Genomic DNA, 14,153 nt, shown 5'->3' with positions numbered 1-14,153 from the left:
GTCCCCTGCATCGGCAGGCAGACTCTCAACCACTGTGCCACCAGGGAAGCCCTCTCATACTTTTTATAACCTTGTGAAAATAAGGTATTTCTCATGAGATCTGTCCTGATCTTCATCCTTAAAGTTAAGGCTAGTTTGTAGTTATGTCCTTTTTTTTGCTGCTTCTTTTTAATAACAATAGATGCTTCTCAGGAGGCTTTCATTATATTATAGCACTGATTAGCAAGACTCAAATGAAGATTATAAAAGTTTCTTATATGCTGTATAGCAGTGCTTTAGTTCTTATTTTCTATAAGGAACATTGCATGAGGATGTCTGATGCAAATTAAATCTTATTTGTTGGATAATTCTTTTAAATTAAGAATTGAAGGCTGAACCTAATCTGTAAGGATCAGATATGGTGAAGCCAAACAAAGAGGTCTATATAGAATAAGTAGGCTTGAGAGGTTTATCGTAACTATATCTGGGTTTTATTTTCTATTTGAAAAAAAATTATTTTAAGCAGTCCCTTCTTTGACTACATATTTTACAGTCTCTAAAAATTTAGTTATATATTTCTCAGTGGTAAAATAGAAAAACATCTATTCAATTTTGGTACAAATAAAGATAGGTACAACCTTCCATAGCACATTAGTTCTTAGAATCATTTTTGTGTTTTCTGTTTTATAGGCTTTGTGATCTTTAATGGGATTATTTAAGCGCTGAGTATGAGAGGGACTATTTGGAGATAACTGTTTGACCAGGCACTTGATGCTGGATATTTCCACTAGTGGGAATTTCTCCCAAAGACACTGCTTGACTCCTACTTGCCTCCCTTCAAAAAGGATTTCTGCATGAGCTGCTTTTTAAATTATCTTCTCTTTCTTTTTGTATTTTTAGAAAACAATTCAAAATTTAGAAATAGCAACTCCAGTCTTAAACTGTTCTCCAATATGTCCACATTTTTGTTCTAGAGAGAATTATTGATAAGTTTAAAACTGAATATACGTGCTTTGGAAAAATACTGATATTGATCTCTTGTAGCACCTTGATTGAACCTACTGTTCTTTTAATATATAAAAGAGATGTTTTGTTAGAAGTCCCCCTCCTTTCAGGTGTATTTACCGGAATAGTATATATTGAATGCTAACTTGAATACTAGCTGTTTAACAATTGTAGGAACATTTAGACATCTAAGCATTTGTAAAATTACTTATCTAAAACTGCTAGTGTTTGTAGATTTAATATTGAGTTCACTGTGTGCAGGTATTGTGTCACATCAGATCTTTATGGACAGTATCCCATTTATTACTTGCACCAATCCTGTTTCCAAAAGCTTCCTGAATTGTTACATTTAGCTATACTTTTAGCAGTAAGTTGTGCTATTTGTGTCAAATTGAATGAATTTGACAAAGTAGAATTATTTTAGTGGGTAATATAGTCTTTGTTTAAAATTTTAGAATTGGTGTTTTTTTGATACTTCATGGAAAAAGGGTCATTGGATGCTCAATGTAGGTGTTCAGTGCTGGGCAGGGTGTTAGACCATTTATATTTAGTCCTCTTTGAATCTGTGCGATAGTTAGGCATTATTCCAATTTTACCATTGAAGATACTAAGACTAGGGTTAATTTGTTTATGTTAAGTGATGAATCTGGGATTGACCCTCTGGTCTGACTTCAAAGCCATGTTCTTTCTGGTATATAGCCCTGTTCATGAAGTTTCCTAACATTTTATTCATATAAAAATGTATCCAGAAGGATCATTTTTGCCTTAAACACATTTTATGTTTATTTATAAAAAAGGATTCGAGAAGAAATTCTTTAAAAAGCACTAGAACATTAGAAAATGAAAAGCCTTGCTTGAAAGAATACAGGTCAGAAGACCATGTTAAGGTCATTGCTTATTGCTTACCTCTTCTTGATAGAGTAGATCTAATTTCTCTTAAATGTGTGGTTTTTTCCATTTTCCTTCTGTTTTCTCTTTTGTAAGAGGAAAATGTTGATAAGTGACATTTACTGCAGGAATATTTTAGGATGAATGACAATGTATATGTGAAATTCCTTGATATTTTTAAGACTAAATGGGATGATTTTTATTATGTTACTGTTGCTTTAGGGGAGCAAAGGAGTAAACTGAAACCAATTCCATGGTTTTTATAAAGCAGCCATTTTTATTATCTGGAGAGTGATTATCTATGCTGCAATTTATTCTAATTTTAATTCGACAATATCTACATGTTCTTTTAAATTACTTGCTGAAATGATGAGTTTTTTGTTTTTGTTATTTTTAAAAATTGAGACCACCACCCGTCTGCTTTAAGAAAATTTCAGTGCTCTGGTTTTGCTTGCAGCCTGCAGCCTAGCAGGCAACCCTTAGGAAACCTCATATCCAGAGAAGGTTTGAAAAGAGGTATCTCATTGTAGGGCTATTCAGTTCCAGCAGGTGTGAGAACTGAGTAGGGTTCACAGTGTGGAAACATATGACCATTTCTGCTCTTACAGAATTACATCCTTTAGTGGTTTGAAATTACTTTATTTAGGTAGTTCTGTTTAGATAAAACATGGAACAGACACCAAGGCCCAATCGAAATGCTTTTTATATTACCTCTACCTAATTTCTTTTAGCCCCTGATTGATTGTCTCTCACCTTAATAACATTAGTATGAGTAACTGAAGGGTTGATGACTCTACCACATTTTTCAACCTAAAGTTTTCCGAGGAGAACTGAAGCATCTGATCATATTTTGTGTTCGTGATTTCTATTCCAAAAACAGTGTTTATTCACTCAAAAGCTTTTATCAACTCTTCTTCCTTCATCTTGAGCCCGTGTCCCTCCAAACTCACTGTCTCCCTTAATTTCCAAATCTTGTTTAATTCAGATGATCCTCTACCTTAGGAAACACTAATTTTCAAGATGTGTGTGTCCTACATCTAAAAGCTAATGTCCCTGAGAGTCTTAATTCTTTGATAAATGTATGGTGGAATAATGCTGTTGCTAAATTTTGTAAAAACATGATTTTAAAATTAAAAAATACTTTAATCTTTAAATTGCTAAAATTAGGTGTTTGATTAGCTTGTCTTATGATACATAGGCTACTTGAGGAATTGTTAATTTGTGTATTAATTTAGTATTTGGTATTTTTTTGTCAACAGGAAGAAAGTAGATAATGACTATAATGCCCTTGAAGAAAGACTCAGTACCTTGCCTGATAAGTTGTCTTATAATATCATGGTATGTTTGGTGTATTTCTTTTAAAGTAATATGTTGTTTTTGTAAAGATATTAACTGTGTAGAGTAAAAAGATGTTTCTTTGCTTTATGTGTATTGATTCACAAATTGCCTTCCTGATGGCCTCGATCAGAGGTAGCTACCATAGCAAGGAAGGTTTGTTTTTGTTTTACTTTATAATAATACACTAATTGTAGTAATAGTTGGTATGTACTTTGCCTTTTTTCAGATTTATATTAAATTATCATGTTATGATGGCATAAATGTTAGCATAAAATTTGACATATTTGGTATGCAAATTTACTATGTTAGAAAACTAATTGCAACAGAAATATGGCATGTAGTCATTTCCTGTTAGCCAGAGCAGGAATAGACCATAATGTTGTGTAATTCACAGAATTAAACCCTAGAACATTGATTTTATATAAAAAGGTGCTGCTGATTTTTGTTTTGCATGATGTTTCATATCAACATAGCAGTCTGTTCGTGAGCCCTGAATTAGATTCTTTCATTGCATAAATATTCTTTTTCATAAAGACTGTGTTCTTAATTAAATTAGCCCAAATATTTTGAAAATATATTGTTCTTTATTATACCAGCTCAAATATTTCATAAATTTTGTAAACCCTTTAAAACTGTGTATATGTTAATTCCTGTTTCGCTCAAAAAAGAGACTGTTTTCTCAGAAATAATTTTCAGTTTTTAAAAATCAAAGTGATTCTTTTTTAACTTAACATTTTATTTCTAGTTTGCTTTCATTTAGATTTATGAATGAGCAAAAAATATAAACATTCGGAAGCAACACTAATTTCTCTGAAAGCTATATGTAAATATGCTCTTTTCTTGTTTTAATGTTGATTTATTAACCTAAAACAACTTTCTATAGGTTTTCCCAGTGAAATTTTAATATAATGTTAAATTTCCATGAAATTGACATTTTATTTTTCCTAGTGTAGAGATAAAAAGGACCTTCACACAGAGCTTTTAATGCTGCTTTATAAAATGTAGTTTTTAGTGTTTTTAATTTTTTTGACCCCCCCCCCTTTTTTTTAAACAATAGGTACCATTTGGCCCCTTTGCCTTCATGCCAGGAAAACTTGTCCATACTAATGAAGTCACTGTTTTACTTGGGGACAATTGGTTTGCAAAATGTTCAGCAAAGCAGGCTGTGGGCTTAGTTGAGCACCGGAAAGAACGTATGTACCAATTATAAATGATGTTTCTTTGCTGGATGTGTATTGGTTCACAAAGTGCCACGCTGATGGACTGTTTGCTATTAAAAGTACCTTCCATTGATTTATTAGATAAATATAACAAATATCCAGGCTATTTGTGATTCTTTCGAATTGGAGGTAGTTTGAGCAGATCCAGCGTTTGAGAATGTGGTCTGGAGAATGGAACATCTGGTTGGAAATGTCACCCACATTAGTATGTTTTCGGAAATTACCAAGTGTAAAAGTTATCACATATGGTTTTGTAGGTAGAAGTTGGATAGGTATAAGAATTGGGGTCATTTGATATTTTATAATTGGTTTGTTTTAGATGCTTTTCATAGACTTACTTCTGCTTTTTAATACTTTAGCACAGAGAAGGAATTTACTTCCTTCTCCTTCTCCTTATTGAACTAAGATAAATACCTATTTGCAAAAGTAGAAACAGTTCTTACCATGCGTTTTGGTTTGGAAGAGGTTACATTTCCATTTTACAGAAGAAAAGGCCAGGTGGGGAGAGATGCTACCTAAAATGTCACCCTTAAACTTAAGTGGTTTGAGGTTTCTGCCTCATTTTATTGAGGTAGTTCTGGTTTTCTTTATCTGTGATATTGTTTATTGATTTATACATATACACACACACAACGTTGTGTAGTTGGATGGGTTGGCTTGGGTGCTAGCTTAGTTGCATTTTAAAATTAGGTTTATTTAATGTCTAATCTATGTTCTTATTTCTGTAATAGCATACTTAAATTGATAGTATAATATCACCCCTACCTGATTTTTAGCCTTCTAGTTAAATATGCATCTGAAAATAAATTTTTGAGGCTCCTTCTGTATAAATGAGGTCATGTAGATAGAAAGCAGCTGAGTTTTCTAAAGCTGAAATTATTTCACTTATACATGAGTGGGTACTAGTTGGAGAACTCATTTACTCAGTGAAAATTCTGGAATCTATATTTGGAGACTAATTGCAGATCAACTCCTATAAGTTTATAATTGATATATATTTTGATCTTTTGTGCCACTAATCAGAATCTTATTGTTTGGCTTGTGTATAATTTCTGGCAATGATAATTCTTTTGGCATTACTACATTAAAGTAAGTCATGTATATTAGAGCAAAGAGAATGGGCATAATTCTTTAAAGGCCTTTCTTAATGGTGAAGGCTTTCTTTATCTACTGGGGTAACTCTGCTGATATGAAATCAGTTCATTGTCTTTTGAAGTTTGTTCACTTTGATTTTCATATGGATATTTCAGCAAAGAAATCTTTAGAATCAATTTGACTTATATTAATGGAAGAATACTTTTAATAGAATAGAACAGAACTCTAGAATAGCAAAATATTTTTTGGTAAATCACTTTCCAGTGTTAAATACGGTTTTAGGAAGTGACCAAAATGATGACTTTTGGGGTCAATATTTATCTAAAATAATTTTCAGAATGCATAAATAATAAATCATGTTTGAGAATCTGTTTTGGTAAATGAATTCTAAAAAGTTATCACACAGTTTTATAATAATTTATAATAACTGAAGAAATTGTTCAGGCATATTATTGTACTTAACATTTATTAAGAAAAGATACTTTATTTTTCTTAAGGCAGGAGAAATAAAGCAGGTTAAACATACCTACCTCAGTGTCAACAGAGTAATTGGGGAAGGTTGAAGGGAGGTCATTGCATGTTTAAAAAGTAATCAAAATACAGGACAAAATGGATTTAACACAACAATAAAAGGATTCAGAGGTGGTGACTCAGAGGAAGATCATTTGTAAGAGGAAGATGGCAAGCTCAGTGTCCTACCCTTTTGCTCACATCTGGCATTTGGCCATTTAACATGAATATGACCAGCTTTTTAAAGTTTTTTATTTTTTAAAATTACCAGAGCAAAGTTGACTTTTTATTTGGTATACAGTTCTGTGAGTTACAACACTTGTAAAGATTTGTTTCACCAGCACCACAATCAGGAAACAGAATAGGATACAGGATATACCTTAGTTAGGACATGGGACCACACCAAAAACTCTCTCAATGTTTCCCTTTTGTGGTCACACCCTACCTCTACCCCTAAGACCTGACAACCACTGATCTGTCACCTTTTCTAGAATGTCATATAAGTGGAAACATGCACTAGGTAACCTTCTGAGACTTCTTTCACTCACCATAATGCCTCATTTAGGTTGTTCTGTGTAGGAAAAGTTCATTCCTTTTTATTGCCGAGTAGTGTTCCATTACATGCATGTACCACAGGTTTTCTATTTATCTATTGAAGGACATTTGGGTTTGCTTCTAGTGTTTTGGCATTTACAAACAGAGTTGCTATAAACCTTTTTGTACAGGTTTTTATGTGACCATAAATTTTCTTTGCTGTTGCAAAATACCTGTTGTTTTCTTTTAGTGTCTTCGTCTGGCTGGCCTCATAGAAAGTATTCCTTCCTTTTCACTATTTTGAAAGAGTTTAAGAATTGGTGTTAATTCTTCTTTGTTTGGTAGAATTCATCTGTGAAGCCATCTGTTCTGGGCTTTTTTTTTTTTGGCTGTGTTGGATCTTTTTTTTTTTTGGCTGTGTTGGGTCTTCGTTGTGGGCTCTTCATTGTGGCATGTGGGCTTCTCTAGTTGTATTGCTCAGGCTCTAGAGTATGGGGGCTCAGTAGTTGCGGCACATGGGCTTAGTTGCGGTATGTGGGATCTTAGTTCCCCGACCAGGGATTGAACCCGGGCCCCCTGCATTGGGAGCATGGAGTCTTAACCACTGGACCACTGGGGAAGTCTCTGTTCTGGGCTTTTCATTGTTGGGAGGTTTTTGATTATTGATTCAATCTCCTTACTTGTTCTAGGTCTACTCAGATTTTGTGTTTCTTCTCATTTCAGTTTTAGTAGTCCGTATGTTTCTAGGAATTTGTCTATCTAGGTTATTCAGTTTGTTGGAATTCAACTGTTTGCGGTATTCCTTTATAATCCTGTTTCTGTAAAATAAGTAGTGTTGTCTCACTTTTCTTTTTGTTTTTTTTAATTTAGCTTTTTATTTAAGATTCTGCTTTTTATTCTTCCTCCTGCAGGTTTACAGCATATTTCATTTCAGGTTCTATATGTGATTATAAAGTCATCTCTACTTTTATTTCCAGTTTTAGTGACTTTAGTCTCTCTTTTTCTTAGTCAGTCTAGGTAAAGACTTGTCAGTTTTGTTTGTCTTCTCAAAGAACCAGCTTTTATTTTTGATTTTCCCCTGTTGTTTTTCCATTCTATATTTTGTTTATTTCTACTCTAATCTTTGTTATTCCTTCCTTCTGCTTGCTTTGGATATAGTTTATTATTCTTTTTCAAGTTTCTTAAAGCATACAGTTAGGTTATGATTTGAGATCTTTTTTTTAATGTAGTTGTTTACAGGTATAAATCTCTCTCAGCATTGCTTTCTCTGTGTCCTATAAATTTTAGTGTATTGTGTTTTCATTTTTGTTGATCTCAAGGTATTTTCTAATTTGCTTTGTGATTTCTACTTTGACCCATTGCTTAATTCATTGTTTTGTTAAATTTCCATGTGTTTGTGAATTTTTCAGTTTGCCTTCTGTTGTTGGTTTCTGATTTCATTCCATTTTGATTGGAAAAAATACTTTGTGTGGTTTCAATCTTGTGAAAATTTTTAAAGACTTGTTTTTTGACCTATCACATGGTCTTTCTTGGAGAATGTTCCATGTTTCCGTTAGAAGAATATGTATTCTGCTCCTATTGGGTGGAATGTTCTGTATGTATCTGTTAGGTCTAGTTGTTCTATAGTGCTGTCAAAGTCCTCTTTCCTTAATCATTCTCCTTTCTGGTTCTTCTGTTCTTTATTGTAAGTGGGATATTGACATCTCCAATTCTTACTGCAGAACTGCTTGAATTGTGTCAATTTTTGCTTCATATATTTGAGGCTCTGTTGTTAGGTGTGTGTATTTTTGTAATTTTATTCTTTATTTTAAATTTTTATTGAAGTATAGATGATTTACAGTGTTGTCTTAATTTTTGTTGTACAGCAGTGTGATTCAGTTATACATGTATATTCTTTTTCATATTCTTTTCCATAATGGTTTATCACAGGATATTGAATATAGGTCCCTGTGTTATACTGTAGGACCTTGTTGTTTATCCATCCTATGTATAATATTGGGTTGGCCAAAAAGTTCGTTTGGGTTTTTCTGTAACATCTTATGGGAAAACCCAAATGAACTTTTTGGCCAACTCAGTAGTTTGCATCTGCAATCCCAAATTCCCAATCCTTCCCTCCCCCACTCCCCCTCTGCCTTGACAACCACAAGTTTGTTCTCTATATCTGTGATTCTGTTTTCTACCTATGTCCATGTATGTCGTATTTTAGATTCCACATGTAAGTGATATCATATGGCATTTGTTGTTCTCTTTCTGACTGACTTCGCTTAGTATGATAATCTCTTGCTCCATCTGTGTTGCTACAAATGGCATTATTTCATTCTTCTTTTATGGCTGAGTAATATTCCATTGTATGTATATACCACATCTTTATCCATTCATCTGTCAGTGGACATTTAGATTGTTTCCACGTCTTGGCTATTGTAAATGGTGATGCTGTGAATATAGAGGTGCATGTATCTTTTCGAATTTTAGTTTTGTCTGGATATATATGTCCAGGAGTGGGATTGCTGGATCATATAGCAACTCTGTTTTTAGTTTTTTGAGGAACCTCCATACTGTTTTTTCCGTAGTGGCTGCACCAATTTACATTCCCACCAACAGTGTGGGAGGGTTCCTTTTTCTCCACACCCCCTTCAGCGTTGTTGTTTGTAGACTTTTTGATGTTGGCCATTCTGACCAGCGTGAGGTGGTACGTCATTGTCATTTTGATTTGCATTTCTCTAATAATTAGCGACGATGAGCATCTTTTCATGTGCCTATTGGCTATCTGTATCTCTTCTTTGGAGACCTAAGTAGGTCTTCAGCCCAGTTTTTGATTGGGTTGTTTGTTTTTTTGTTATTGAGTCATATGAGCTGGTTATATATTTTGGAAATTAAGCTCTTGTCAGTTGCATCACTTACAAATGTTTTCTCCCAGTGCATAGGTTGTCTTTTTGTTTTGTTTATGGTTTCCTTTGCTGTGCAAAAGCTTCTAAGATTAGGTTCCATTTGTTTATTTTTGCTTTTATTTCTGTTGCCTTGGGAGACTGACCTAAGAAAACATTGTTACGATTTATGTCAGGGAATGTTTGCCTATGTTCTCTTCTAGGAGTTTGATGGTGTCATGTCTTGTATTTAAATCTTTAAGCCATTTTGAGTCTAGTTTTGTGTATGGTGTGAGGGTGTGTTCTAACTTTATTGATTTGCACGCGGCTGTCTGACTTTCCCAGCACCACTTGCTGAAGAGACTGTCTTTTCCCCACTGTATATTCTTGCCTCTTTTGTCAAAGATTGACCATATGTCTGTGGGTTTATTTCTCGGCTATTTTGTCCATTGAACCATATGTCTTTTTTTGTGCCAGTACCACGCTGTTTTGATTATTGTAGCTTTGCAGTATTTTGTTTTTGTTTTTTTTTTGTAGTACACAGGCCTCTCACTGTTGTGGCCTCTCCCGTTGCGGAGCACAGGCTCCGGACGTGCAGGCTCAGAGGCCATGGCTCACTGGCCCAGCCGCTCCGTGGCATGTGGGATCTTCCCGGACCGGGGCACGAACCCGTGGCCCCTGCATTGGCAGGTGGACTCTCAACCACTGTGCCACCAGGGAAGCCCAGCTTTGCCGTATTGTTTGAATTCTGGAAGGGTTATGCCTCCTGCTTTGTTCTTTTTCCTCAGGATTGCTTTGGCAATTCTGCGTCTTTTATGATTCCATATAAAATTTAGGATTATTTGTTCTAGTTCTGTGAAAAGTATCATGGGTAGTTTGATGGGGATTGCATTAAATCTTGCTTTGGGTAGCATGGCCATTTTAACAATATTAATTCTTCCAATCCAAGAGCATGGGTTATCTTTCCATTTCTTTGGGGTTATCTTTTCATTTTTTTGGAACCGTCTTCAGCTTCCTTTATTAATGTTTTGTAGTTCTCAGCATACAAGGCTTTTACCTCCTTGGTGAGGTTTATTTCTCAGTATATAATTGTATTCTTGATAGATTGAACCTTTTATCAATATAAAATACCCCTTGTCTGTTGTAACCTTTTTTGACTTATTTTGTCTCATATTAGTGTAGCCACTCCAGTTCTTTCTTGTTACTCTTTGCATGGAATATCTTTTCCATACTTTTGCTTTCAACCTATGTGTGTCCTGAGAAGTAAAGTGAATCTCTTTTTGACAGCATATAGTTGGATCTTGTTTTTTTTTTTTCCCCCCAATCCATTCTCCTAATCTGTGCCTTCCTACTCCATGGTACTTTAATACATTTACATTTATAGTAACTATTTATAGGGCATTGCCATTTTATTATATTTTGGTATGTCTTATAGCTTTTGTACCTCATTTCCTTCATTCTGCCTTCTTTTGCGTTTAGTTGATTTTTTTGTAGTGAAGTGTTTTGATTCCCTTCTCATTATCTTTATTGATAGTTTATAGGTATTTTGATTGTGGTTACCATGGAGATTACTTACAACATCCTAAGGTTATAGCAATGTATTTTGAACTGATTCCAGCTTAACTTCAATCACTTAGAAAAAAAGCTGTTTTTGTATAGCTCTGTTCCCCCCTTTATATTATTGATGTAACAGATTATATCTTTATATTGTATACCGATTAACATAGATTTGTAATGATTTTTTTATGCGTTTCTCTTTTACATCCTGTAGCAAATAAAAAGTGGAGTTACAGACCATAATGACAGTAATACTATTTTAAATTTTTGCCCACGTTTACCTTACCAGAGATCTTTACATGTTCATATGGATTCTAGTTATTGTCTAGTGGCTTTTCATTTCAACCTAAAGAATTCCCTTTAGTTTTTCTTGTAGGGCAGGTGTAATGATAAGGAACTCCTTTAACTTCTGTTTACCTGGAAATGTCTTAATTTATCCATCACGTCTGAAGGGCAGTTTTTAATCTCTCAGTACTTTAAGTATTTCAGCCCACTGGAGTTCTGACTTCCAAGGTTTCCGTTGAGATCTCTGCTGATATTCTCATTGAGGATCCCTTATATGTGATGAGTTTTTTTCTTGGTGCTTTGAAGATTCTCTCTTTGTCTTTCAAAAGTTCGATTACATGTCTTGCTGTAGGTCTAATTGGGTTTATTCTACCTGGAATTAGTTGAGCTTTTTGGATTTGTATCAATAGATTCATGTCTGGGCAAATTCAAGAGTTGTTCGGCCATTATTTTTTCAAATAATCTCTTTGCCACCTTCTGTCTCTTCTCCTTTTGCAACTCCCTTAATGCATATATTAATCCACTTGATATGTCCCATAAATCCCTTAGGTTCAGTTCACTTTCCTTCATTTTTTTTCTTTCTGTTCCTTAGACTTGATAATGTCAAATGTCTGTAATCTTCAAGTTCACTGATGTTTTTCTTCTGCTTGCTCAAATATGTTGTTGACCCCTCTAGTGAATTTTTCAATTCAGTTATTATATTTTTCAGCTCCAGAATTTCTGTTTGGGCCCTTTTATAATTTCTCTTTGTGGGTATTTTCACTTTGTTCATACACTGTTTTTAAAATTTCCTTTAGCTCTTTGAGCATAGGAGAGCAGTTGTTTTAAAGTCCTTTTCTAGTACATCTGATGCCTATGTTTCTTCAGGGACAGTTTCTAGAGATTTATTTTGTTCTTTTGAATGGTCTGTGCTTTCCTGTTTACTGTGTGCTTTTTTGATATTTTGATGAAAGTTGGGCATTTGAAAACACAACCACCTCTCCCAGTCTTTGCAGAGTGGTGAGAAGGACCTTCACTAATAAGCTAGGCATTCTTTAAGCCTTTGTATCAACCCAAAGTGAAAAGTTTTGTCTTTTGTGTATTTTCTGAGCATGTCTTTCCTGGGTCTGTGTATGGATTTTTGATTTCCCTATATACATGGCTGCGTTTGAATATTTTACTTTGCCAAAGATTGTCACCTCAACTTCTCTTTGCAGCCTCAGGATGTATGTTGTATGGCTCAACCTCTAATCTCTTGCCCTAGACATCTGCAGGACTGTAGTCCTCCTGCAGCTTTCAACAGCAGTGCCAGCTAATTTCTTCCCCCTGAGGCCTGGTTTAGGTGAGACAGATACCAGTTTTTCAGACAGCCCCCAGACTGGTTAGAATGTTGCAAATACAGTCTAGTTTGTTCTCTGTGGTTCAAGGCAGGAATCTGGGCTGCCACCTTCTCCAGACCAAAACTGCTCCACACTAGGGAGTGGGTGGGGAAAGGCAAGTAAAAATGCCATGAAATTTCCTGCCATTTTGACTGTGGCTTTTTCTTGTTTGGGTGTTTGCATGGTTGTAGACCTTTGACTGTTTTCCAGAGCCCCTCTAAGATATTTTAGTTAGTTTTTGTGTTTTTGGTGTTTTTCGGTGAGGCAGGGAAAGCTTGAAGCTTCTTAGTCTGTAATTTTGCTCCTTGTTATTTTAAAGGAAGATTTTATTTTCCTTTGAGCATAGGAAACTTCTGAGCAGGTTTGTAGTGAGTAAACGTAGTGAGTGATTAACTGGAGGAAGGAAGGAATGAGAAGATCCTGGGGGTGATGAGATTCAAAGCATAGATAGAAAATGTAGCTTTGGAAAATATCGATGAAGAGAAAGAAGCAAGATTAGGTGAAGAATATTTGGGTTGAAGACGTTAGACTAAAATCTTCATAGTAATAAAGTCACGTTTATTTGTTCAGAAGTAGGAGAGGTTAGGATCTTGAAGTGCATGTGGACTATGTATTACGGGAAATGTGATATGGCCATCAACAAACTTTTATGATTCATCTTATGAGGCAATATGTGTATTCTTTAGTATCTTCAGTGAGGCATATCTTAAATACATTAGTATTTTGTTACAGAGTATATGATTTTTGGTTTTATATTCAGAATAAACATAAATAGCTTTAAAACATCATATACCTTAAAACATATAATAAAAAAGTAGTATCCTTCTCTGTTCCTCTCTGCTTCCAGTTCCCATTCTCTAGAGGTATTTCTTTTAGTCTTTAGGCTAATCTTTTGCTTTGCTCTTTTTATGCATATTTCCCAAGTACTTTGCATATTCTGTTTTCTTGATTTTTTTCCCCCAATTTTATGTAGTATCTACTAGTTGCCTGCGTATAATTAAAGGGGAACATTTAGCTCATGTTCTTCTCCCTGTTCTTCAATCATTTTAATATTTTTTATTACAATTTTTGTTTAATCAGTGTTCATTCTTAGATATAATTCCATTTCCATTCTTGAACAGCCTTTCATTTGAAGTTTACTGCTTTTTTTTTGTTTGTTGCATAATGTTATGTATCTATCACTAATTCAACCAAACACTTTCATTTTATTCTTAGAGACTTCTTTACTGGAGTCCTTCATATTTGCTCCCATCTTGAATTTCAAAGAATGGCTATCTTCCTGGTGTCCTCCTTTATCACTGTACCATATCTTTGCCTCTTATTTATTCCCATTTCTTGGTTCCTATAGCATCTCCTTTCAAGTTTTAGCTTGAAGGTATGTGGGAGATACATTTTTTGAAATTTTGCAGGTCTGAAAATATTTTTTATACTCCTGCTTTTTGTAACTAGTCTATTTAGAATTTGAAGTTTAAACAATTTTGAAGGTCTTCTGTCTTATGGTTGCTAGTAAAAAACGGATG

General features: G+C 34.4%; 1 protein-coding gene across 2 annotated transcripts in view; it reads left to right on the top strand.

Annotated features, from left to right (window-relative positions):
• Nucleotides 1-14,153, top strand: part of URI1 (URI1 prefoldin like chaperone) — a 66,793-nt gene that overhangs the window by 35,892 nt on the left and 16,748 nt on the right. For both annotated transcript variants that reach the window (XM_060131076.1, XM_060131077.1), the window contains 2 exons: nt 3,132-3,210; nt 4,268-4,403. In XM_060131076.1, coding sequence (XP_059987059.1) covers nt 3,132-3,210; nt 4,268-4,403 — 215 coding nt within the window. The remainder of the gene's footprint in view (nt 1-3,131; nt 3,211-4,267; nt 4,404-14,153) is intronic.

This window comes from Lagenorhynchus albirostris, chromosome 19 (assembly GCF_949774975.1).
Source record: "Lagenorhynchus albirostris chromosome 19, mLagAlb1.1, whole genome shotgun sequence".
NCBI lineage: Eukaryota > Metazoa > Chordata > Mammalia > Artiodactyla > Delphinidae > Lagenorhynchus > Lagenorhynchus albirostris.
The sequence above is the reverse complement of the archived record's forward strand: the minus strand, read 5'-3'. Positions and strand labels throughout refer to the sequence as shown.